General features: G+C 40.6%; 2 protein-coding genes across 2 annotated transcripts in view; one reads left to right on the top strand and one right to left on the bottom strand.

The window, feature by feature from the left end:
• The window catches only part of LOC307029127 (proteasome subunit beta type-3-like), a 68,500-nt gene that overhangs the window by 5,870 nt on the left and 36,854 nt on the right, over nucleotides 1-25,776 (bottom strand). The gene's annotated exons all lie outside the window — the stretch shown is intronic.
• neto2a (neuropilin (NRP) and tolloid (TLL)-like 2a) overlaps nucleotides 4,395-25,776 on the top strand; it is a 31,365-nt gene continuing 9,983 nt past the window's right edge. Inside the window, exons 1-7 of the mRNA XM_079662490.1 lie at nucleotides 4,395-4,903; nucleotides 11,427-11,483; nucleotides 11,739-11,882; nucleotides 14,496-14,744; nucleotides 15,530-15,577; nucleotides 16,046-16,173; nucleotides 21,507-21,735. Of these exons, the coding sequence (XP_079518616.1) occupies nucleotides 4,894-4,903; nucleotides 11,427-11,483; nucleotides 11,739-11,882; nucleotides 14,496-14,744; nucleotides 15,530-15,577; nucleotides 16,046-16,173; nucleotides 21,507-21,735 (865 nt within the window). The 5' untranslated portion in view covers nucleotides 4,395-4,893. The remainder of the gene's footprint in view (nucleotides 4,904-11,426; nucleotides 11,484-11,738; nucleotides 11,883-14,495; nucleotides 14,745-15,529; nucleotides 15,578-16,045; nucleotides 16,174-21,506; nucleotides 21,736-25,776) is intronic.

The raw sequence follows: 25,776 nt of genomic DNA, 5'->3' as shown, positions 1-25,776 counted from the left end.
ACCACATCAAAAAGCAACAAAATAACAGCCGTCTTTAGCTTAGCGCTGGAGACGCGGAGACATTCAACAGTGATGGCTTTTTTTTAAAGCCTATCATTAGGCTTTAAAAATCATAAAAGTAGTGTTAATATGTGGAGATCCATCCAATGGAAACATCTCATTCACAACAAAAAATATGAAGCAAATTGGAAGATTCATCATCTTCATGCAGGACATGTAGGCCAGTCTTAATGAGTTGACATTAGAGCCCAGTGAGACTACACAACACCTCATAGAGGTGTTTACCTGCTTCCAGACGCACCACTGTGTCATTAAAAACCTTCAGATGGACACAAATCAATGCTCCGCTGCTTAACGATAAGCCTCAGAAGGACAAAGTGGTGGTATCCCCTGGATATTCAATTAGAGCAGACTCCACGAGCAGCCCAGCCCAGGGGCTCCAGGGGAGAGAACATCTCATCAACCCATCTGCTCCTTACTGATATGTTGGCCCTTAAAAAAGGCAGCAACAAAAAAAGCACAACATCACTCCATGTGAGGCGCTGGTGGTTTCTTGGAAGGTGGATGAAGGCTTTATCACAAATCAGAACTGACTGTTGCTGACCATCTTTCAGTCAGCAGCAACTTGGTGAACATGCGTAGAAGTTGGCTGTCCTTTAAAATGAGAAGATCTTCTTCAAAAGTCTCTCTAATATACGGAGATTGGTTCTTTCTGCACTGCAACGCAACATTTCAAGTGTTTAGGAGTTGTTCCATTCCGATAAATGAATTCCCATTTTATCCCCTTCCTCAGTTTATCACTTATCTCACATAATTCATCTAAATGCTTTATTCACTCAGATTAGAAGGGGTTAGGGTTGGGTTTAGTGTTAGGTTGGGCTCCCTAGGTCCACCTTGTTTGGACCACACCTATGTCTGGATTAAATGTTCATTTTCATCTCAACCACGCATCTGTTAAGTTGTTAACATATCTTTCAAGGATGTGAAGCTTTCTTGTGAAAACGTCCATTCACTGACAGAACTATAAACCATAGCTAATGAATGTAAGCCTCCCCTATTGTGCTTCCTGCTACAGTAGGAGTCTGCGGCAGCGCAATGACACATCCCACTGAACAGATCTGTAATGAGATATCAGGCTTCAGTCTGTGGATGTGTGTGGGACAGGGGGAGGAGCCACTCAGGCCTGATTTGGCCTTGGGGCTGTTTTTATCGCAAAATTGCGCTCAAACATTCTTGAAAAAAAACCGATTTGTTTTGCTGACATTTCTCACATGTCGGCTTGTTCTAAGTATTTACCCCGCCTCCAGTTATCACACCTGCCATGTGTGTGAATCTCAGACGATTACAATCTGTTGGCCGTAAATAAACGGATTCACCAATTATAAAGGAAACCGTATTCATAGAATGCACTCTGTTGTGTTTGGAGATGGTTTATTACTATTTTCCATGTTTTATGTAATTGCTTCCCAGAAAGTAGGATTTGGATTTGTCAAGATAATGATATTTGTATGTTTGACCTGTGGCACTGTAATTTAATTGTAAAGGTTAATTTATATTCAAACCAAACACTTCTCATATGTGATTATTAGACTGCAGAGTACTTCTTTATTGCTTGCTCAGTCCCAAAAGGCTTTTTTCTCCTTTTGAAACAATGAATGTGTAGTTGTTGTTACAAAACAAGAGACTTAATACTCTACCAGTGGGTACATTTAGATGAACTGCTTCCATGTTTAATCAGTGAATGCAACAGAAAAGCGGTTTATTTTGGAACATGGAATTTATTTTGGTCTAATTTTCTTTAGTTATTTGCAAAATGGTGGTCATTTTATATTAGTCTTGTTTTATTCAGTAACATTTTAAATTGTGTCTTTGTGTTTAACAATTGGTTAAAGTATTATGCAATGTTGTATAAATGAATGCAAACGTTTCCCCTAAATTACGAGATAAGATAGTTAAATGTAACGAGCATGATGTAACTGATTGTTATTCTTAAATCAACAATCTTTGACTATACTTCTTCTATGTATGTGCTTTCAGAAAGCGGACGACCGAGAGAAGAGACAGGAAGCCCACCGTTTCCATTTTGATGCCATGTGAAGGAAGAGAACTGCATTATGGGAGAACATCCTCTCCCGTCCTCTGCCTCACGGTCCTCCCCCCTTAACACCACATTTTCTCTGTTTCATTTCTCGGGCCAATAAATGGATCCTCATTTGCCTCAAAACGGTTCTATTTGATATTTTCAGCCCCTCAGATGTGAAATATTTATGTAGCGTGTCATTTATTCATTCCAGTGTTAGATGTACAGGAGCTGCAACAAGGCCATGGAGACACTCCTAATAGGGATCCCTCGTCATGGTGTAAGTAGATTTTAACAAAACGTTGCAGATTAAACGCCCAACAAGTTATGTTGCATTCACTGGGGAAGCATATTTGGCACTGAGTGTTAAAAGATATCATTTTACTTGAAATCCATGTGCGTGCTACTGTAAATTCTCTTTGTCTAGTTGATTTACCTCTGTCCTTTTCATTCGTATGAGGTATAATAAAGACATTCTTCCGATTTTGTCACCTGTGAAATTAAACTGAATCTCCGCCTTGCAACCGCGACGGCAACCTGTGCAAAGAAGTGAACAAAAAGACAGACTTGTGCAATGTCATGATTCCTGTGGGACGTTTTTTTCTGCTACCAATCTCACAAAAAACATGAACTACCAGCAGGTCCGCTGAGAGCAAATCACAGTGCATCATGGGAGTGCCAACAAAAATAGTTTATTTCTAATGCTACTGCACTGAGCTCGGCAAAAAGTAACTCCAGCTTGCTTGAGATGTACTTTTAATTGTTTTTGTCTTTTTATGGTTAATCAAGCCAAGCGCTTTAGTTTGCTCTGATATTAATTTCACAAGAATAACTTTCCAATTGGCACATTTGAACTGCTGTGATTAACTGCGGGTGATGGTAATTTATTTTGTTTTTTGATTTGCTCATGAATGTTCGAGCTACTAAATGTGTTTACTTACTGAAGTCGGTAATAAAGGTTCGACCTGCCTAAGTCAACTCTGGGTTGCTTTATTTTTGTATCATTAGACTTTATGTCTGTTTCATGGTCCTCTCTTTTTAAAGCTACTTGTGGAATTAGTCCCAAACGCATAGTTCACCTTTCTTGGGAACATTTTATTTAGATTATTTAGTTGTTTGGAACCTGGAGGGAAATTTACACTCAAAATAATCATCTTTGTATGTTCTCATTATCTAAATGTGTAGTGAGTTGAAACAGCAGTGAAATTAAAGTGCCTTTAATTTATCAGAGGACTCCTGCAGGCCTCTTTGAGCGCCCTCGAGGGCCCCGCAGGCCCTCCACTTCAGGAACCACCCTGCTAAATAATGCATTGAGAGAGCAAACCTTCCCTTCAAGGCAACGAGAGTAAAAGAGTCTCCATCTTGGTAGCCTTTAAGCACATCACAAGACGTGATTCAAAGCATGGGGGCGAACATACAGTACTGATAGTCAATAGGTGTGTGTGTGTGTGTGTGTGTGTGTGTGTGTGTGTGTGTGTGTGTGTGTGTGTGTGTGTGTGTGTGTGTGTGTGTGTGTGTGTGTGTGTGTGTGTGTGTGTGTGTGTGTGTGTGTGTGTGTGTGTGTGTGTGTGTGTGTGTGTGTGTGTGTGTGTGTGTGTGTGTGTGTGTGTGTGTGTGTGTGTGTGTGTGTGTGTGTGTGTGTGTGGACAAATACAGTGAGAGTGAAAGGAACGAGGAGGTGGTGCACGCTACAGGCTGTGTGAAGCTGTACAGAGAGAGACAGATTAAAACCGGAAACAAGCTGTTTCAGCTTCAAAAACAAAAGCATGGAAATAAAAAAAGTAGAAAAACATTTTGCTGAGAGTTTTAGACGTCTAATTTAATGCAATGCATGATTTGGACACTGCTAGAACACCGCTAAAGACAAAGGTTTTAAGGGTTTTATAGATGCTGATTTATTACAGGCTGCCAGTAAATCAGAATTGTCCAATTGCTTCTGATCTGCAAGGGCTTTTTATTCCATGTACATTATCTGAGACCTTAATTCGTCAATGCTAAACACGAGCTAGGAAGTTTGGTAGCAATAACTGGCCAAAATAAATCTGTACTAATAATGCACACTTCTTCATTTGCAACCTGACCATTTTCCCCTTTTATATAAACCATTCATATTTCAATTATACATCCCCCAATAATAAGCCCATGACGTAAATCAAAATGGTGTTGTTGTGTGAGATTCCATGTAATCTCTCTTAACTCAATGTTTAAATATTTTAGTTCGCCAGTGCCGTTTTATCTTTGAAAGGCATGACCGGAAATTGAGTCTGTGTTGCTTCTACTTTGACGATGCTCGTGACAAGCCACTCATTGATTTAAGCAGCGCCCACGGCTTAAATGAGCCTCGCTCAGGATCGTTTCTTAGTTCAGACACGGACGGAGAGCAGACAGAGACAGTCTCTTCTCCTCCCCTTCTTCCTCCTCCGTACTCTTCCTCATCTTTCTTCTGTGTCTCTCCATCCATATGCGTCTTTTGGATACGTCTAGAGCGCGTCAGTCCACCTGGATCAGTCCATTTTCCCTCCCCAGTCCTGTCCACTGTAGTCCCACTGGACGCTGTTTTTAAGGTGATGATGATGCCTGGCTAAAAGGCTCGCAGCAGTCTTCGTCCTCCAGCCAAAAGCAGCGGGAGCGCCGCCTGAAGAAGAGCTTGGTGCTACTGCCTTCCTCTCTTGGAGCGATCTGCGTAAATGGATTTATGTTTGTCGAAGAAAAGTTGGATTTTGTAAAGAGCCCCGTGGACACGTAACATGGACAGATTCGGAGTGCGTTTGTAGAATCGGTGCTTTTGTGTTGGAATCACACCGGGAGAGGAGATGCACAGAGGTGAGTTGGAGCCGAGAGAATCCGAGATGCGCGTCCTTGTCCAGGGTGCGCGTTGGGCAGGAATATTCCACAGTTAATTATAAACTATCATTGAATGTACTTGTTTTTTGTTTTGTTTTTCACCACAAGAGATGGTTTGTTTTCAGGATTTCAACCATGCAATTAGAGTGGCATGAAATAATAAAATATTGAATATCGATTAGTTTAATCTATCGTAAAATAGCGAGCGCTAATGCAATAGATACCTTGGGAAACATTGCATCTCTCTTTGCTATATCTTTATTTCTCTGTATTTGATGTGTCTTTTATATCAACTTGCCATCTTGTGACTTGTGTTTCAATCTTGCTGTGTTATTGCCCACATAACTGATTGCAATTGCCACAAACCTAAGTGCTATTCAAGATCCAGCATGTTGGTGCCTCACACATTTCTACGATTCAGCAGAAGCCAGCCAGGTTCTTCTGAGTTTGGTCGGTTTGAACCGCCTAGATCGACGTTAATGTGAAAATAAACTGAACTACTGTAACATCAAATGGTTCCTTTAACATATCATGATTCCACAGTTGCTTTTGAGAATTTCATCAAATTAAAAAGGATACGTTATTGTAATGTAAGGCTCCTATATGCTGGACCAGTTGAGCGTAATGTAATAATGGAGCAGAACCAGTGCAGCCAGTTTGAGGCTCTGAGGTGTGCCTCTGCCGGGCTACGTGAGTGCAATGCGATTCTGATTTATGATAACGCACAGAAAAAGGGCCAATCTATTTGAAACCCATCAGGGAGCATTAAGTGTTTCCTAGCGGACACTTTGACCGTCTACATTTATCTCACTGACATAAAAACATGTTGTCCATCACACTATTTTACCCCCAAAAAGTGGTCACAGACAGAAGCACGTTTGCAGGTTTTGGTTTTAAAAAGGTGCCAATTATTTCTTTAAGAATAGTTGTTATAGTTAATCAAACCAAGCGCGTTGGTTTGTTCGGATATTTATTTCACAAGAATACATTTATCTCACTGACATAGTTTGTCATGTGTATAAAATTGATATCAGATGCTAGGGTGGACTGGCTGGTTGCAATACTTTTTTAATTCCTCTCATCTACTCGGAGACTATCTAGAACAGGGGTCGGCAACCCCTGGGACGCGTGCCAGCATTGGCACGCGGCACCGTAACCAGGGGCACACTAGGAATAAGTGGAATAAGTGTGCAAAATATTTAAATTAATTTTCGGATCCTGAACGCGAGAGACCGCCGCCAGAGCGCAACGCAGCCCTGCTCTCTTTATCTCCAGGTGACTTTCTGCCGCTTTCCTCCGTGGTGCAGTGCTTATCGTTTCACCACGGAGGAAAGCACTTCACTAATTTCAGTACCCATAAGGAGCTGTACAAATGACGCAGTTTTTGCGTTTCTGTGTTTATTTAGTTGAAAGCCCAGTGGCGATCTGCTCATCTCTCATCGAAATAATATGCTACAAAGGGGCGGACTGGCCATCTGTGTGTTGAACTTTCCTGTCGGCTCCCAGACCGTAGTCGAGGAGGGCAGAAGCAACAAGCTTCAGGTTCAATAACCCACTTTAGCTTAAATGACTGGAGAGAGGCGAGCTCTTCTTGGGAGGACGTTGCATTTATTTAGCTGTTCTTCTGTTTCACAAAATACATCACAGACCTCTGTTTTTCTGCTTTCCCGTTTCACTTCCAGAAACATACACACGTTCCATCACTGTCGCTCTACCATTCACAAACAAGCCGCACCCCTCTCTCTCTCTCTTAAAGGGACAGTGATCTCATCTCACTCTGCATGACCCTAATATCATAACTTGTGTGTTCTGGAGAATCACAGAACGGACGATCTTCCTTATTATTATGCCATTTAAACCAATTATTTAAATGTGTATGTTAAATTTGGCATCATGTAAGTTGCGCTGACAGGCATACTTGTCAACCCTCCCGATTTTCGCGGGAGACTCCCGATTTCATTGCCCTCTCCCGGTTTCCTCCCGGGGTCATATTTCTCCCGCATTTCTCCCGATTTCTGACTAAATCAGATTTACACACGACTGTTTCACCTCGGACTTTGATACAGCGACACCATTGTTTGGTTTCCATGGTAACACGTCTCTTTAGTAGCGCGCGCAACTCAAAGTCTGAGAGGGTGAGGCAGATATTCACAGAAAACAGAACAAGAATCGACAACTGCTCTACTCTCTGCTCACCCCTTTCCTGTAAAATACAGGTCCAGCCCACACATATGCTCCATCAAGGACGGTGCTACAGGCCGCAAGTCAGTGCACTTACAACTATAATAAGCATGTTAATGTTAATCTAACAGCTCCGGCGATCCACTAGCACCATCGCCCCCCCCCCCCCCCAATTTTGCATTTTGAAATGCTCCCGATTTCTGAGGTCTAAAGGTTGGCAAGTATGCTGACAGGTCCACACACTGCTTCCCCGCAGCGAGGCTCCCCCGCCCTCCTGCTGATAGTTGGCGTCAAGCTCCTCAACCCCCCCCCGTTGATAATTCTCGATCGTTGGCACGATGATAACATTTTTTTTTTAAATGGCACTTCATATAAAAAAGGTTGCCGACCCCTGATCTAGAACCATCAATTTGTTATATCCTTACATATGTTCTCTAATTAGCCATTCCATTTAAATATGATGTTGTCTAAAATATAGGAAAGGAACAAAGTCAGATGTTGCAACAGACCCTGAGACAGTTGCAATACACATCATGGACTGTTGAAACGTGTAAAATAGGCCTACTTCTAAATACACTATTCATCCTCTGCTGCGATCTGTGCCATAAAATGCCAGTATTTCAAAGTGTTTTAGTTAAGTGTCTGATTTTCCACATTTTAGTTTTTTTAAACTGCACTTTCATGTTTGGAATGTTCTAGAACTTTTTACGTTGCTTTTATTGTTGGTAAAACTAACACATTTTCATCGCAAATCACAAACGAGGCAAACAAGATCAAATAGCTAGTTTTCAAGTTATATTTACAGTACAACAATCAGCATAGTTTATTTAAAAGACAATGGAGACCAGTGATTAACACAGGTTATTGATCTGACACAATGAAGCAAGATGATTATACTTTTCCTATTAGCATTGCTTTGGTATGGCTCTACTCTTTACTGACTGGTTACATAAATTATAAGCTTATTGGTTATGCAAAACATAATGAGGGTCTCACTCTTATCATCATGAAACATTTTGAAACAGTGACATTTTGTGGCCCTTTTGGCTCTCTCCATACCTCCGACTCCCGCCACTGCCTCGCGCCATCAACAACTGAGACGCTCAGCGTCAGTGAAGCTTCTTGAATCTTTGTTGCTAGCCGTTTTTTACCGGTAGCTAGCCATTAAAGTAAACAGGTAGGCTAGCCGTAAAAGTAAACAAGTAGGCTACATTATGTTAATTGTATGTTCGAAGGCAGTTCACCACCACATGTAGAAATCAGAAGTTATATCCTAGAGAGGCTATAATTAGCTCCTAAGCGACCACAGGCACATAGCCTGTCACCTGTCATTCCACAATGGCGTCATTCTTAGCTCTTAGCTTTACTGTAGCCCCATTATTATGTAGCCTGTTTGTAGGAGTTAGCCTTTTCATGTAGGCCACACTTTCTCATTTGGACAGGATACAACAGAACCCCACATTATCAGGAATTTAATATCCCAATCCCTCCTCCGTCCGTCCTGTGTTACAGAAGGCTGGTGGCCTATGTGTTGCTTTATTTTTCAAGTCCTTGTCACATGTAAAAGTAGAAGATTATCACCGGATTTTGGCTTTGCTTAAAGCAAAATGAAATACCATGACCCAGAATAGCAGGGCAGTTTTTCTTTTTCAAAATGAGCAGAGGCCAGATAAAAACGTCGTTTTTGTTGACTTTTAATGTGAGGAATATTTTACTTAACTTCCGGAGGCAGGACAGCAGATAGAAAGAGTTATGCCTGTTGGATGACCTGTATTTACAGTAAACCACTTCATCATCTAATCTGTTATACATACACACTTTCAAAAGAGGGTTTGTGTTGAAGTAACTCTGTTTAGCTTGTAATTTATTTAGAATATTACAAAAGCTGTTACAAATACCTACATAAATTATGCAACTTTTGCCTAATAATTTATTTTAAATATTGATGCTTGATGATACACATTCCTACCTCTGTAGCTCCAGGCATGTTTTTGTACAATAACTGTTCAACAAAACTGTTGTTTATTATTAACCCATATCATTTGAAATGATCACAGATACCTAGTTTTTTTTCGAGGGCAACATCATGTAACACAATCTACACAATTTAATGAGTTTATTATAATCTGGAAAAAATCCTCAGTAAGAGCCCAGAGCACATTTCTGTTTTACGCTTCTTGAGTGAGTTTGGGTGGTCTGCTCTCTAAATGTTGTGCCTGTGGTAGTTTAAACTCCCACGTACGATACATCATTGCAAGATAATGGAAATAGAACTAATGAGGAAGCCGTAGCCTGGGGGCTATGTGTGTGCGTTTCAAAACGAGTCCATTCAAACATGCATTTGCTCGGTAGTATTCAACACCTATGTTAACCATGCATTCCTCTTCGTTAGACCCCCCGCTCTTACTCTATCTTTCCTGCTCTCTCGATCCCTCTCTCCTCCACCCTTCTTCCCTGGGTGCCATTATGCAACATACCACGCTCACGCTTGCTCCGTAATTCGATGTGAACGGGCCAACCTATTATGAACTCAAAGGGGATCAGGTCTACGGTAGTTTATCAGAGCGAGGCAGCGTCCGGAGCTGTAACATGCCCCCCCCCCCCCCCCCCCCCCCTTTCAGTGCAGATATCGCTGTAATACAACATATTTAACCTATTGTCTTTAGCCGTGCTCAGCCCAAATGACTGCTGTAAACGTTGGAGCCTGTAATCCTGTGATTATGCTAATGTTGCTGCTGCCTAGAGGCTACAGATTAATAGATTGATGGTTTAAAACTATCTTGCTGCTGCTCATATTTTTACTGGTAGTATTATCGATATCCAATTCCACTGCAGAGCTACTCTACTACTTCTAATTCCGTCGCTTCTTTCATTATTCCATCTATGTGCCTCTAGTGCGACCATATTACTTATACGACAAATACTTTAACATTGCTGCTGAATTAAACTAAGGTACCCTAGACTAAACACATGCATTAAGTTAGAAAAACATCTAAAAAAAACACATCAGGTGTTTACTTTATTAACTTTGAGGGTTTCCGTCTGTAGATTTCTACTAAATTCATAAAAAGTTTGTACTTGGTTGTAGTTAATGCCTCATTTGCATATTTCACCATACAATACATGTCTTTAAAGGCTATTTTCTCCAAATGTTTTTTTAATTATAATCTAAAACAAAAAACCTACACTGTAAACGTTCTAGTTTCATTGCTATCTAAAGTAAATACAGTGCCTTTAATCAGATAGTATTTCTAAAAACCTGCTGTAAATGGTTCTGTTTTTGATAGTGATAAACAGAGATATCCTAAATGCATTCCCAAAAGTAAACAATGATAACAATTCATGAATTATCGTCCAAGAAGAACATACTGTCTGGTGTCACCTCGAGCAAAATATGCTGAATGTCACTGTTGACATTGGACACATAAAAAGCAGTTGTGGAAATCCAAATGTGTTACTTGAGTAAAAGTACTAATAATACCACACTGTAAAAATACTTAATTTCAAGGATAGGTACTGAATTGAGAATGGTACTTAAGTAAAAGTTAGGAAAATTAGGACAATTAACCTGAAGTATTCAAAGTAAACATACTCATTGCAGAAAAAACTTTTGCTTTACATATTTGAATAGCAAATCTTGACATTTAAGAAGCTGGAACTGGAAAATATTTATGAGCAAAAAACGTATTATTACTTAATTTTCTGTTAAACCACTCATGGTTTTAATGGCTTTAATATATGTAGGTGGTTTAATCTATACCAAATATTTATATTAAAAAATGTTTCCTAAGTATTGGGTTTCAAAATCTGAAGTACAAGTACCTCAAATGTGTACTTAAGTACAGTACTTGGGTAAATATAGTTAGTTACTTTCTACCACTGATAAAAAGCATGTAATACATGCAGGTGTATGACAACCTACCTCACATGTTAACATCTTCTAGGCTATCTTTTGCAGTCTTGTAGCTCCATCATTTTTAAGAGGGTTCATCACTAACAGTCTCTGAAAATGTCCATCTTGTATTGGCAATATGATTATATCCTAGTATTAAAAACACATGCCTTCATATGATTATATCCCCACAGCCATCCTCCTCCTTTCTCAGCAACACATGTTTTAATTAAATCAGGGATTTACTCGAAATGTGTATTGATTTATATTTGCTCCAGTCCTTATTCATCAAGGTCAGGTTGCATCAATATTGCAGCTGTTCACACGTGTTGAAAGGATGTATCTTCTTTCCGATGTTGAACACAAGGACATAAACGCATTATTAGGTCACCTGTGGCTTATTTGTTGTATCTTTTTTTTTTTTAACAGCGTGGATACTCTTCTTTCTGATAGAAGAGGGTTTTGCTCTGGCACAGCGAACTAAAGGTAAGCTCCGGCTCAAATTCTCTTCTCTTGCAAAAATGCTGTTACGAAAGTAAGCAGTGTAAAGCAGGAGTATTATTTATATTCGCATCACAGGACAAAATGGTTTATTCTGTTCTGCCTTTTCCCCGTCTTTATTCCCTGCCTGTTTTTTCCTCCTTCTCACGCCAACCCTCTTCCCACTCTCCCTGCCTTCCAATCATTCGCTCATTGATCCCCTGACTCAATAACCCATCTGTGCGTCTGTTCTGCTTCAAGATCTCCCAAGCGACCATGGCGCCCAGACCCCCAACCAGAACGACTGCGGCACGTGGGTCCGCAACATCAACGGTGGGGTGTTCACGTCGCCAAACTACCCCACGACGTACCCACCCAACAAGGAGTGCGTTTACATCCTGGAAGGTAAAACACACGGCTCATTTTCATCTTCACTTCCTGCTCGATGCAGCTGTTTCCCGCCTCTCAGCCTTACTGCCTCCTTCAGTGAATGTCGTTAGTCTGACTGACATCGTTTTATATAACCTCGCCCCTATTCCATCTTCTGTTCCTTCGCTGGTGGACAATCAGCTTGACATTTTTCGAATGAGTTTGTTTCACCCCACAGATATAATCTCTCTGAAAATGATGGAGAGTGGCGCTGCATTGTGGGTAGCCCCCTGACTTTTGGCCTAATCAGAGTAGTGCTGCATTTATCCCCATTGGCAGTGTGTGCCAGAAAACTCTGCTATTGAATAAAAAAAGATGAACATCTGTTACACAACTGAGCTTTGGTTGCGTATCGCTGGAGCGTCCTTGTCAATGCTTTCCAGAAACATCCCATCCATCAGTAATTTAGTGGCCTGCCACACGGGAGACATAATGGAATCATTAACGGCTATAGGAGATGAGGTCGGGGGTTTTGGCTGATGTGTTTTCACACGAAATTGATGAACTGTTTGTCCATGAAGTTGATGTATAGCCTTTAATGAGATGTGTGTGCTACTCCTCTGGCTGTGGTGTGGAGTAGATTAACACATGGCTCGAGGGCTCCCCCTGTGGATAAATCAAGCCTACACCTATTGTTGACGAATAAACCTTCATCCCAGGCAGCCTACTGGTGTGTGCATAGGAACACCACAGTGGGTCTGCACGTGACAGATGGAACCTATCATTTGGTCTTGAATGGCCTTACTCATATCCTTATCCGAGCTCCACTGTTGAGCTTATAATTCTCTTGTAGAGATGCTAACGTTTGGCACAAGTGCTAATCAGAAAGCTTTGTAGTCATAACGCGTGGTTAGTAAGACTCACCAATTATGTCAATGCATCGAGTGATTATCAAGCTGTGTGTGTGTGTGTGTTTGTGTGTGTGTGTGTGTGTGTGTGTGTGTGTGTGTGTGTGTGTGTGTGTGTGTGTGTGTGTGTGTGTGTGTGTGTGTGTGTGTGTGTGTGTGTGTGTGTGTGTGTGTGTGTGTGTGTGTGTGTGTGTGTGTGTGTGTGTGTGTGTGTGTGTGTGTGTGTGTGTGTGTGTGTGTGTGTGTGTGTGTGTGTGTGTGTTACACAGAGAAGGAGGCTCAACACACCAGGGAGTGAACAGACAGGAAGTGCAGGCACACAAGCTGCTCACTGAAGCAGAAAGGGAAAGCTCAAATTCAAAGAAGAGAACAGAGTCACAATCTCAGCAGCACACTGCAGCATACGCATGTAACCGCCCTTGACATCGCTCTCTTTTTTGCCAATATCGTGGCATGTTCAGCTTCTCCCTGCCACAGAAGATTCACAGCCCCCCCCCCCCCCCCCCCCCCCCCCCCTCATCCTTAGCGTCTTTATTTAGTATGATTCATATCCCAAGGCAGGCATGATTTCCCCTCGTTAAACACTTCCTGTGAGCTCTGTCCATGCAGTATGGAGACATGCTGTGGATTTGTATGACGAGTGACTTGTGAACAGTTCATGCTGTGGTTGCAGTGTTCTTGATTCACCGACTGAGAGATAGCACTGCTGGCATATCAGGCCCTGTCTCTGTTTGTGTATGCTTCTGTAAGTGTGTGTGTGTGTATCTGTGTGCATGCAACTGTGTGATGCATCCCTGATATGTGGATATGCCCCTTTGAGTTTGCTTTATGTTATCCGTAAAGGGTACAATACCCAATTACAATTACATGTTCAATTCACTACCCTGGAAGTTGATAAAGTTGTTAAAGTTGGAACAGCCTGTGGACAGCCGTTCTTCCTTGCGTGTCAAACACATTCTTACAGAGGACAGGCAAATCTAGCTGCAGCACGACCCGTATATTTTTGCACGTTCTCAACACATATTTTTTTAACATTTTTAACATTTTCAACATGGTGGATAAATCCTTATATGCTCCCGGCAACACACTGAACGTCAACTTTGCCTCCTTATTACACTCACCCCTACTTTAGAGGGAACGATGAGTCTGCGTCTTTGATGCACACAGGAATAAACACAGATCATCCTCTGGCTGCAGCCTTGACCGGCACTTGCTTTTGATCAAAGTAAATTTGGAAAACCCGCACTCACACAGGTAGGTGGAGCCGTGAAGGGAATGAGCACTTTTATAGCCTTTTTGGCGAGTTGGGGGAACTCGGTCTCCACAGACAGCCAAAAGTGTGCAAGTGTCACTTTACTCGTCTTTTTCTCGTAATTTTTGTTCTCACGCTGCGCCTCCCCCTGAAGCTCTCTGGCGCCCCCCAGGGAGGCGTGCCTCACACTTTGAAAACCGCTGCTCTAACAGATAGATCAAATCAGTAATGTTACAAATTCCATGTTTTAGAGGGGCTTTACTTTCCTTCACGTCACTCTTGGCGAACTTCTGAAAAGTCAGTTGAGGGTTACGTAACAGCCCAAGTGTTCAACTTCAAAGTCCAGATGAACTCATATTTGCCTCTTCATGCTTTTGATACTATCCAGATTGTTCTTTCTCCTGCAAAATACAAAATTGAATTTGTATTCCGGTAATGGATTTACCCCTATTGTTCCCTTTCTTTTCCCCACTCCCTCGTTCCCCAAAGCTCTCCCCAGACAAAGGATCCAGCTGGCTTTTGATAAGAATTACTACATCGAGCCATCTTTCGAGTGCCGCTTCGACCACATCGAAATCAGGGATGGGCCATTTGGGTTCTCGCCCCTCATTGATCGCCTGTGTGGGGGAAAGAACCCGGGACTGGTCACATCGACGGGACGCTTCATGTGGATCAAGTTCACTAGCGACGAGGAGCTGGAAGGACTCGGATTCCGGATTAAATATACCTTCATCGCAGGTAGAGTCACTTAAACTGTGTCTCTGAAGGGGATGTTGTTGCACAGTACACTAAACTACATTTATTTGACAACCCACTTTTCAGATTGACATTTCACATTAAAAAAACATGTGATAAACATTTAACTAAAGATTAAACCAGTGCAATAACTGTTTGAGAAATAAAATGGAAATATTAACCAATATATTTCTAAAAGCTAAGAAAGAAAGTCTTAGACATGAATAATTACCAGATCTCTGTTTTTGTCTACACAGTAAAATTCTGCTTGATGGAACAATGACCACAATATAATAATGTGACATATAAACACATCAAATGATGAATCAGATATGGAGGGCATTTCTTCTGAAATTAGTACTTTTACTTTATATGCTGTAATTACATTTGCTGATAAAACTTTGACCTGAGTGATCCAATCTCTACCAGTCATGTGACACCCTTCTTCCCTGAAACATATTTTCTCTTGCTGAATACCAGTAAAGATGATTTAGCATGGGCTAGCTAGACATCCACAGGTTGCTAACGGGCCCTCCAACATCATAGCCCTCTTTCTTTACTCTTCTTGCTTTACAGCAGGCACACGTTCCACATCAGAGCCTTCTGAATCCAAAACCCAATATGCCTGAAATCAATGTCTCCCATCAGGCGACCGATATTAACTTCAGAGAGACCCCCTTCTGCGTTATCTGGCCCGCCTTAATGGGATCTTATCTTGTGTTCTCTGCTTACCAATTTCTGCTGTGCGGATTGAGACTAATGTGCCTCCCAAATCTTACCATTTTTAGACCCTGATTTCCATCTGCACGTGGGCGGACTGCTAAACCCCATCCCAGGTAAGCTCTCCAGAATTTGCGTTCGATCCTTTTTGAAGAGCTCCTCTGTGCTCAGAAGCTTACCGGAGGCAATCTCTGCGTCTGACATGAATGCTGAACGCGCAAATGTACCTTGACAAGCACACAATTGTAAATGAATTGAACGCATGTACATACACACACATTTAAACACATGAAGGAACACACTGTTTCTTTTTTCCTCACTGTCTCTCTTACCTTTGTTCCTCTGTCTTCTTATTGTCTTTATCCTAATCCACTGTGCTCACTTCAATTCCACCTTAAATCTTCTTTAAATAAAACCCTTTATCTGTCTCCCTGCCTCCTCTTTCCATCGAACCCTTTTCCTTTTGCTCTTCCTCCTCTCTTTCTCCACTTTTTATTCTATCTTCTCATGTGCCCCTATTTGACCTTTCCTGTCTTCTCCTTCGTCTTTCCTCCCCCCTCCACATTTCCTCTGTCTCTGTACAGACTGTCAGTTTGAAATTGGTGGATGGGATGGGATTATTCGCTCCAGTCAGGTGGAGGAGGAGGAGAAAGTGAAGCCTGGTGACGCTCTGGACTGTATCTGGACCATCAGGGCTCCTCCTCAGTCCAAGGTCAGTACAAAGGGAACACATTAGTTCTCATTGCTTCTATTTGATCCCTTAACCTGTTGTTGGTTCTTTCCAAACTCTCCATTTTAACATAGTTTGTATGCAAATGTTCAGGTTCATATTTGGTTTTATTTGTGTCTTTACTGGGACATGTCTACATGCTTTAATGTTCAAAAAGCTCTTTATTTGTATCATACTGCCTGTGCTGCAGCACCTCTTTTCACCCTCTGTCTGAAACCAGAGCCCAGTCTGCTCTGATTGGTTGACTGGCAGGCTCTAATGTGATTGGTCAACCACTAAAAGATGTCCCGTCCCTTAGCCAATCGTGTGTGTGTGTGTGTGTGTGTGTGTGTGTGTGTGTGTGTGTGTGTGTGTGTGTGTGTGTGTGTGTGTGTGTGTGTGTGTGTGTGTGTGTGTGTGTGTGTGTGTGTGTGTGTGTGTGTGTGTGTGTGTGTGTGTGTGTGTGTGTGTGTGTGTGTGTGTGTGTGTGTGTGTGTGGAGACAGGGTACCCCTTGAGAGTCCGTTTTCAACGGGCAGGGCGTCTCATAGACCTCCCATAGCGTTGATAATAGACGCCATGATAACGCTCCCCGGCAAATGCTACCCCGACGGTCGGTTGTTATTGTCAATATTAATATAATAATTATTTCTTTTTTAATAGTCACACCCGATTTCGCCGATTTTCTTGTTTCCCCAGCTGGTCGACACCTCTTTTAGCAGAAACAAAGGTTACATTAATGTATTAAATCGATGTTAATCCATGCGTATGGATGGGGAATTAATGGATTGTGCGATTGCGTTGCCAGGTAACGCAAAAATTGATGTACTTATATGATTCTGTTTTCTTCAAGTTTGTATCTTGTTGGTCGAACGCACTTATTGTAAGTCGCTTCGGATAAAAGCGTCAGCTAAATGTAATGTAATAATTTACAAACTCTTCAACTACAACCCTAATTATATTTAAAAACATTTTAGAAGGCCTCACGAAATACTTTAATGTAAATTTAAATTTAAATGTGAAGGGATGTGTGTAATGTGGTGATTGACATTATCAACCCACGGATCTATGGGTTGGGGTATTGTTCCGCACGGACATTTTAGTAAAAACATTTTTAAATTAAGTAATACTTTATTCCCAGTTTGCTTGCTTTTTTCTTTGGAGGTCATCACATAACGGCATTGTAATACACGGTTCGGCTGCATTAAATATTACATATCTGCCGTAGTTCGCTATTTATAGAGCCCTGATGAGAAGACTTCTAGACAAACAGGAACAACTGCCGACAAAACTGAATATGTGACGTGGATCATAAATATATCAATTAAACAAAATCTTCAATTTCTCTTCACAATATAAGTTTCCTTGCAGTATCGATACTAATTCGGCTGACTTTTATATTTGAGGCAATCGGTATATTGGTATATTTACACCATAACGGCGGATAGATAGAAAGGGACATCTGGTGGTTAAAGCACGTTATTGAAATGTATTATTTGTATTATTAGATATTAATAGAAGACACAGACAGACAAACTAATAAGGCTTTATTTAAACATTAAAGAATACTTTAGGTTAAGATCTTATTTTGAATAAGAAAAAAGCTTTGGGGGTATAAATATTAAGCCTGACAAAGTACTAATATATTGCTTTCCTGCAATGTTAACACTGTATGTTTAAGCACTTATTTTAACTGATATTATACATATGTATTATACTGTACTCTTATAAAATGTATGTAGATAGTATAAGAAATGTGCAGAATATGACAGTTTAATGGTGGAGGTATACACACATATTGATAGATGTCTTGTAATGCACTGTTGAGGAAGCTGCGACCCAGCTTTTTCATCTCCGACCAATGTCAGGTATTGAACAATCAATAAATAAACACAGAATTATTAAATATAAAACATAGAATTTGTGTGATTATACTAAATGATTTACAAATAAACACCACTGCATATTTACAACTGTTACACATGATGATGCAACGCAAATGTTTCCAACTTGGGATCAATAAAGTATATCTTATCTTAAGATGATCGATGGCTACTGCCATATGTGCCTCTGAACCTTGATAAGTGCATGTTTCAGGCTTATCAATTAACAACAGGAGGGGTCACAGACACAGCTGTTAAATAAAGCTCTTCTGACCTTAGCTGGCATGTGGGTATATATTAATGCTGCCCATTATGGACACAAGCAATTTTCTCCCATTTATTAATTATATGTTTTACATTTGAGTGTTTCTTATCCCCTAAACCTCCAGGGATGTACACAGTTTAATACGAAAACGTCTTTTAAAACTACAAGTCCCAGTAGAGACGTGCCATAGAGCATGTTGCAAAACACACAATAGCCATCATGTATAGTTCTGGGGACGGAGGGGGGGACGGGGTGGACCCGTTCAAATCCAGTTTTGGACAGTCTGCCGTGGTTCCATCCCATTTCAAAGTGTTGTTCGACGCTCGGCGTAACCCTCGGCGCACACTCAAACATCCAATCACAGAGCTTGAGAACTATCACGGGGTTTGTCAAGCGAAGCGGAGAGAATACTTACTTACGGGTGTAAAATTCTCTAAAGCAACTACTATGAGCTGCTCCGACCCTCGGTCTTGACGGACTCCAACTTGTGTTTGTTAATCAAACAAATAAATAAGCACAAGGATAATTATGTGTTATTGTTGAGTAAATAACAGTGTGTGGTTTAGAAAAGAATACAAAATTAGAAGGAAAAAATTATGAAACAATACAGATTTCAGTATTCTGAGCCCCTATTCTGAAGCATGCCGTCTATCCTAGGAAAGATATGAACAGTCATCCAAAATAAGAAATCTGATGAGAAATAGTTGAAGGCTTGTAAACAGAGATAAATTAGGGGTGATGTTCTGAATGTAAGAAAGAACCGCTCAGAAAATCTAAATAGCAGGGTAGTAAGCTTTTAGTATCAACATAAAATCTCCCTTTATACTGTTTTGTCTTGTGTACTGTCACAGCAAAGGTGATGTCAGTGCATGTTTCTGTGAAGAATTCCAGTAACAATGAATGTGTTTGTCAGGGGTTTTCCTGAATGACATATTTTGTAGGAATATAAATAGCATATAGTTGTGTTCTCGTTGAGAAAATATACTCTGGTGGTCATGTCTGTACTGTGGATGTAATTTAATACACAATGGGTAGTGCTAATACACAGAGAGGTTGACACATTTATAAAATACAGCCCTGAAGATGTATTAACAAATCAAGAGTGAAAGCCCGGTAATGTGTGCTCTCATAGGTTCTGATATTTATGAGTGGATATCCTAAACGCCACTGAAGTTCCAAACATACCCTGCCTAGCCTTGATTCAATGCCGCTCTGCTTCCACCTCACGGCTAAATGAGTCATCAGCACGCTCCTATGCTTCCGCCTCGCCATCAACACACACATTCATGCACATCACATTAAGTATAAAACAGCAGCTGACACAAACCGTCACAAATTACATAATATACTGTCACATTGGGTATTGTTAGCAATTACACAGTATACACTCATATGTTTAGAAAGTCATATGCATACACACGTAAACATTCATGCATGAAGCTCTGCCTAACATCTCTCTCACACACATTATCTTGTCATTTCACTGGTCAGACATGTGCAGTGAGAGGCAGCAGTGAAGAGGGTCTGAATTTAGCTACAGCCTTGAGTCGCCGCGCCAGATATTAGCTCGACCAAGCAGAAGGAGCAAAGCAGCAGACTCAGCAGCAGCAGCAGAGCAGCCTCTTATGCTGCGTGGTTACAGGTGCCTGTGGGCTGAATGTGCTGAAGTTTAATCTAAAGTTTTCAACCTGCGGCCAAATTCTCATCACGTAATTACCGCTGAGTTAGTCAAACAATTCAAAGACATTATTTTCTCATTACTTGGCAGGATGAGATTCAACACTTAGGTGCCAACGCTGCTGTGAGGACAGGTGGCTGGACAAAACACAGGATGCTTAGGCAAATTTAACAGAGCTTCGAATCACAGTAGGAAAAGAACAGCTGTAAATGTAAAAGAAGAGTCAATATCAACATTTCATGGCTTTCTGGGACACAACAGATCAGAGTAGGGATATGAGGAAAACATATGACGACGTTGGAAATTGTAATAAAGATATTACTTGCAATAAACAATGCAGTGTTGTAGTCAAATCACCAATTCACAAGTCCAAGTCACTCTGGAGTCACCACTCTTCGAGTCCGAGTCCAAGTCATCGTAAGCGAGAATTCACGAGTCTAAGTCATCGTGCGTGAGAATTCACGAGTCCGAGTCGCATCAATCATGCGCGAGACGGAGTCGAGTCATGAGTCCCAAAAATCGGCACTCGAGTCCTCCATCTCTGAAACAATGCAATATTATACTGCCTTTCGGCTGCTTTCAGTATAGAGTGGTGCAGGAATGAGTTCCAAACCCTGGAAATGAGTTTAAGCATTTCCGGGCTCCCTCTTCTCAAAATCAATGATCTTTTCAAATAATTGTAATAATGTCTGTGGTAACCACAAGAATTTCCCCTTTGACATAAAATATGTCAGTGAATACCAAATTGTTGAAAGTCTGAAAAACAGCGGTTCCTAACAAATCGCCAAATGAGAACATTAGCCACGTATGTGATCGTTTAGACCTTAATGTATGCAACATTCCAAACCCTAATGGAAATATCACATTGCTTCAAAAAAAACATATGATTGTGTAGAAAAATCACAATAATTATTATACTTAACAAGCGATATGAAGAGTTCTCAACTCTGACTTTCTGCTACTGTCAGTACACGTCTTAAATACAACAGTTTCTCCAAGTGAGCACATAGAGCTTGCTCAGTCCCTGCGGCTTTCTCTAAATTGAGACACATCCCAGAGAAAAGAGGAGACTGAGGTAGACGTAACAGACCACGACAGATATTTTTAGACTGACTTTTCTCAGGAGCCAGTTATTAGTGTATAAATTAAGCATTCTTGCATCACAAGTTATAAAAGATGTACATTATTTGATTTTATTGTCCATCAATACATCTGTGGTCGGTCTTATTTGTGGTTTACCCTGTCCCTATCCAAGCATGCTCTAGTGAAGACAGGCAGATCGTCAATTTATCAAAGGGGTTCTACTCTGATCTTTTCCTTTCTATTCATTACTGGTGTCTGGATGTTTTAAATCTATTTGCTTTCCTGATTTAATGCAGTGCCATATTTCCCATGTATTTGCCTTCATTAAGAGTGCAGTTGCTGAATGTCATCAGACAGCTGTGCCATTTATCTAAGTCTTACCGGGAGTTATGCCCTTCATTTAATTTGCTCCTCCTGTCTGTTTGCAGATCTACCTGCGCTTCATGGAGTACCAGATGGAACACTCCAATGAGTGCAAGAAGAACTTTGTGGCTGTGTACGATGGCAGCAGCGCCATCGAAAACCTCAAGGCCAAGTTCTGCAGCACCGTGGCCAACGATGTGATGCTAGATAACGGAGTGGGAGTCGTGCGAATGTGGGCTGACGAGACGAGCAGACTCAGCCGATTCCGCATGCTCTTCACCTCATTCGTTGACCGTGAGTACAACATACCTCAGCATTGGCCGTACTGGCAATATATTTTCTATTCACACACTTTAAATGTTAAACGCTTTTTGCTATTACTTAGAAGTTCATTGCCTTCTCTTTGTGGCTCTCGAATAAGTGGTGCAGGGATGACTTATTTTTGTAGGCTGACCCCGTTAGAAAGTGTCGCAAATTGTCCATCAATGAAAGCCAATGGGATTGTTCCTTTGGATTTTGGAATGTTGTAGAAAAAAGATCTGAGTCGAACCAAAGTTAAAGCACATTTTGTTCAGCAGGGTATTTTCCACACCAACACCGCTATGCTAAAGGCAGCTAATGTTCGGCATGATGACGTTTAGTATAGTCTCATTTAGCCTCTAGATATTTACTGACGTATTTCATGTCCTAAATCAAAACAGGAACATCTCCAAATCTAAAACCATTGACCGAAGACAAGGGAACCTGGAAGTGCGCAAAAGCTAACTCAGTTCCATGTATAGGTCTCATTCCTGCACCACAGCTATCTCTTCACTTATTACAACAGGGTGGGCTTCTTTACTATGGGATTAGTTTTGTATCATAAAAATAAAGCAACACTTTCTCAGAATAAAGCAAAACTATGAGTTTAAAAGAAAAATAACTGAGTCAAACAAAATAATAATTGTTTTAACATAGGTTTTTGTTTGCAACTCTTGTTTCTTCTTTCTCAATGATATGACTTTTGCTCTCGCTGCAGCTCTTCTCATTTACGCTCCCTCATTTTTTGTTTTCAATTTTGACACAAACGTCCCAGGTGGGCGGGACTTTCAGGGGTGTGTCCCCATTGGCTACTCAGTTTTTGAGTGAAAGCCCACTACATCACAGATCATACAGTGCAACTCATGAAGCAAACTCCGGAATCCACTCGGCCACGTTAGTGTTGGTGTCTCCTGGGGAGTTTCATGAACATATCGGACTTATCTTATTGCTGTGCATTATACTTGTGTTGTGTAGTTTAGACTTTATTCCAACTTTAAATATTTTAATACCTGAACACACTGCTGCTGTTAAATAATTTCCCAATTTGGGATTGATAAAATGTCTGTCTATTTATTTTATAGATTAAAAAAACACATCTATGTATTTTCAAGCTAAAGGTGATACACACTGAATCTTTCAAAGACATGTTGCATTTCAAAAGCATATATTGCTATGTTTAGGACAAACAATTGAAGACTGCTTTAATTTAACGAATTCTAAAAAATAAAGTGGCAGATTTGCTTTATTAAACAGACCAGACCTATGTTGCATACCAACACAATTAGGAACATGCTCACATCTTACTACACTGAACAACGATATAAATGCAACACTTTTGTTTTTGCTCCCATTTTCATGAGATGAACTCAAAGATCTATACAATTTTCTATATACACAAAATAACCATTTCTCTCAAATATTGTTCACAAATCTAAAAAAATCTGTGATAGTGACCACTTCTCCTTTGCCGAGATTATCCATCCCACCTCACAGGTGTGGCATATCAAGATGCTGATTAGACAGCATGATTATTGCACAGGTGTGCCTTAGGCTGGCCACAATAAAAGGCCACTCTGAAACATGCATTTTTGCTTTATTGGGGGGGTCTGGGGGGGTCCGAAAACCAGTCAGTATCTGGTGTGAGGTTTAGGATTAGGGTTAGGGTAATGTTGTGAATCGAGTGGCCTGTGTTCTTCGTCCATAACATACGCCTGCCCATACCATAACCCCACCACCACCCACTAAGGCACACCTGTGCAATAATCATGCTACGTTTATCGTTAAAAATTCGACATACTATTCCTAGCCTGAGGAAGATATGAAAAATCAACAGATTTGAATGGAATCTCTAACATTTTCATGTAGAATAAAGACAAGAGAGTGATTGTACAAATTACATTTATTGAAATTTGAACCAGAAGATGAAGTCTCAAAGAATGTTTTAAATAAAAGGACATAAAACCAAAAGGTGGATAATAATAAAAATCTATTAAATGTAAAGACATTTGGTCAAATGAAATTACACTGAGCCACTGCCAGTGATAACAACAACGTGTGGATGAAGCTGGTGCAGGTCTTTCTTCATGCTGTCCCCCCCTCCATGCTGTCCCCTCAGAGGAAGTGGGAAAACACCACACCATGCTGATGATATGATGAATGATCCACACTGTTAATATGAGAGGAAAATAATGTTTTAGGAAATGAAAAATATGAAGTTAACAAATAAAACACAGCTCAGGGGCATCATGGACGGTAGGTTTTCCTACAAAGTGTTGGAGATTTGGAGGATGTTTAAAACCAACCACGTCTCCGCGTGTCGTTTGATAAGCTGGGTAAATTCGTAAAAAGGAAGGGATTAAGAAACACCAGAATGCAAGTGAAACAATAATCTTGTTTTAATGATACAAGGTAACAATACAAATACAAAGGAATCACGAAGCACTCTGCAGAGTACTCCGGGCTCAGGTTCTACCACGTGTGAGACAGGTCTCAGGAACGGCCGGTCAAAAACAAGAGCCCGAAACAAAGGAAAACACAGGCTTTCATACTAAAACACAGGAGGAGGTGTGTGCGTGCTTTCCCCCAGAGGTCATCTTATTGGGAGAGACCAACACATGGCCTGTCGCACCCAATCAGTGCGACACAGCAGAAGAAACCCGGAAACAAAAAGTCTCTTTCAGTTTGACGAAGACCAGACACCTTTTGGTGTCTGGTACGAACCTGCTCTAAACAACAAGTTTCCTTATCTTATTTCACATCTTGCAGCCAGCACACACACATCCCCTTTATGGCCCTTTGTCCCTGTGTCCATCTTCCCGCCTCAGGTTACCACACACAAGTTAAAAGTATGTTTTAAGATATAGTTGTTATAGTTGGCTAAATATACGTAATACATGTAAATCACTTTCATATCAATAATAACGAAGAACACATTACCTATGCTCTTAAACAGTATTAGAGATGCTTTTCAAATAGTCAAACTTCACACAGGCCTAATATAGAGAACACACTCATTTGTCCTACAGCCCCTCCCGCCATTTGAGCTATTGTTCACATCTTTACTTCAAATAAAAGGTTTCACATTGCATATTTCCAGCTTCCTTCACACATACTGTTATTATTAATACAAAGTAATTAACCACACACATCTATTGAAAACAAGTAGATTTCCCTGATAATTGACATGCTGAAAATGCTCTCTCGTCCCTATCATAAAAGCTGCTTCCATTTCATATAGAGTAATAAAACATGTTTAAGCTAATTTCTCCACAATGTTTGTAGCCATTTAGTACCCACACATGAAAGAATAAAAACAGAGGTATAGTTGAACAGTAATCATGCAGCACATATATTTACTGCAATGAAAACACACACATTTGCCCTAAGCATGTGTAACGCACCCTCTTCTTTTATGAGGGAAACATTCCAGAGTTTTGGAGCTATCCCCAAATTAGGATGTCCCCTGCTTGCATCCCTCTCTAAACACAAAGACTTCACCTCAATATATTGGGGAGGGAAAATATACTTTGTCCCTTCAAATTTAACACACATGAATATATATATAAGGTGACATTAAAATGAATATACCAGATTTAACTTTCCTGCCATAACACGTTACTTTAATCCTTCAAATAATTCAAATAATCTTTCAAAAGTTAACTCAGCCTCCATTGATTTTCATATCAAATTAGCGTGTTAATAAAATAAGCTATCATGGCTTATACTTGCATATCAAAACAGAATCATGAAAGCCTGCTGGTAGACTCAGGAACACAAGTCCGTTTGAGGGTGTGCGTCGGTGTCTGAACGCTCACTCACTGCTAGCTATGTAGCTAACTGTTAGGCTACTTAGCTTGCATTGTTATGGATCTAAAGTTAGCAAAACCTAACTTTCATAGCACAGCTTTATTTCTCACTTAACACAATAAAGAAATAGACCGTATAGTACAGCACAAACAACACAAATGATCAATACTTGCATATATTTTCACTTGTAGTATTATAATAATTGAAATGCTGGTTCTTCTGGGGGTG

This window comes from Notothenia rossii, assembly GCF_949606895.1.
Source record: "Notothenia rossii genome assembly, chromosome: 2".
In the NCBI taxonomy this organism is placed as follows: Eukaryota; Metazoa; Chordata; class Actinopteri; order Perciformes; family Nototheniidae; genus Notothenia; species Notothenia rossii.
The sequence above is the reverse complement of the archived record's forward strand: the minus strand, read 5'-3'. Positions and strand labels throughout refer to the sequence as shown.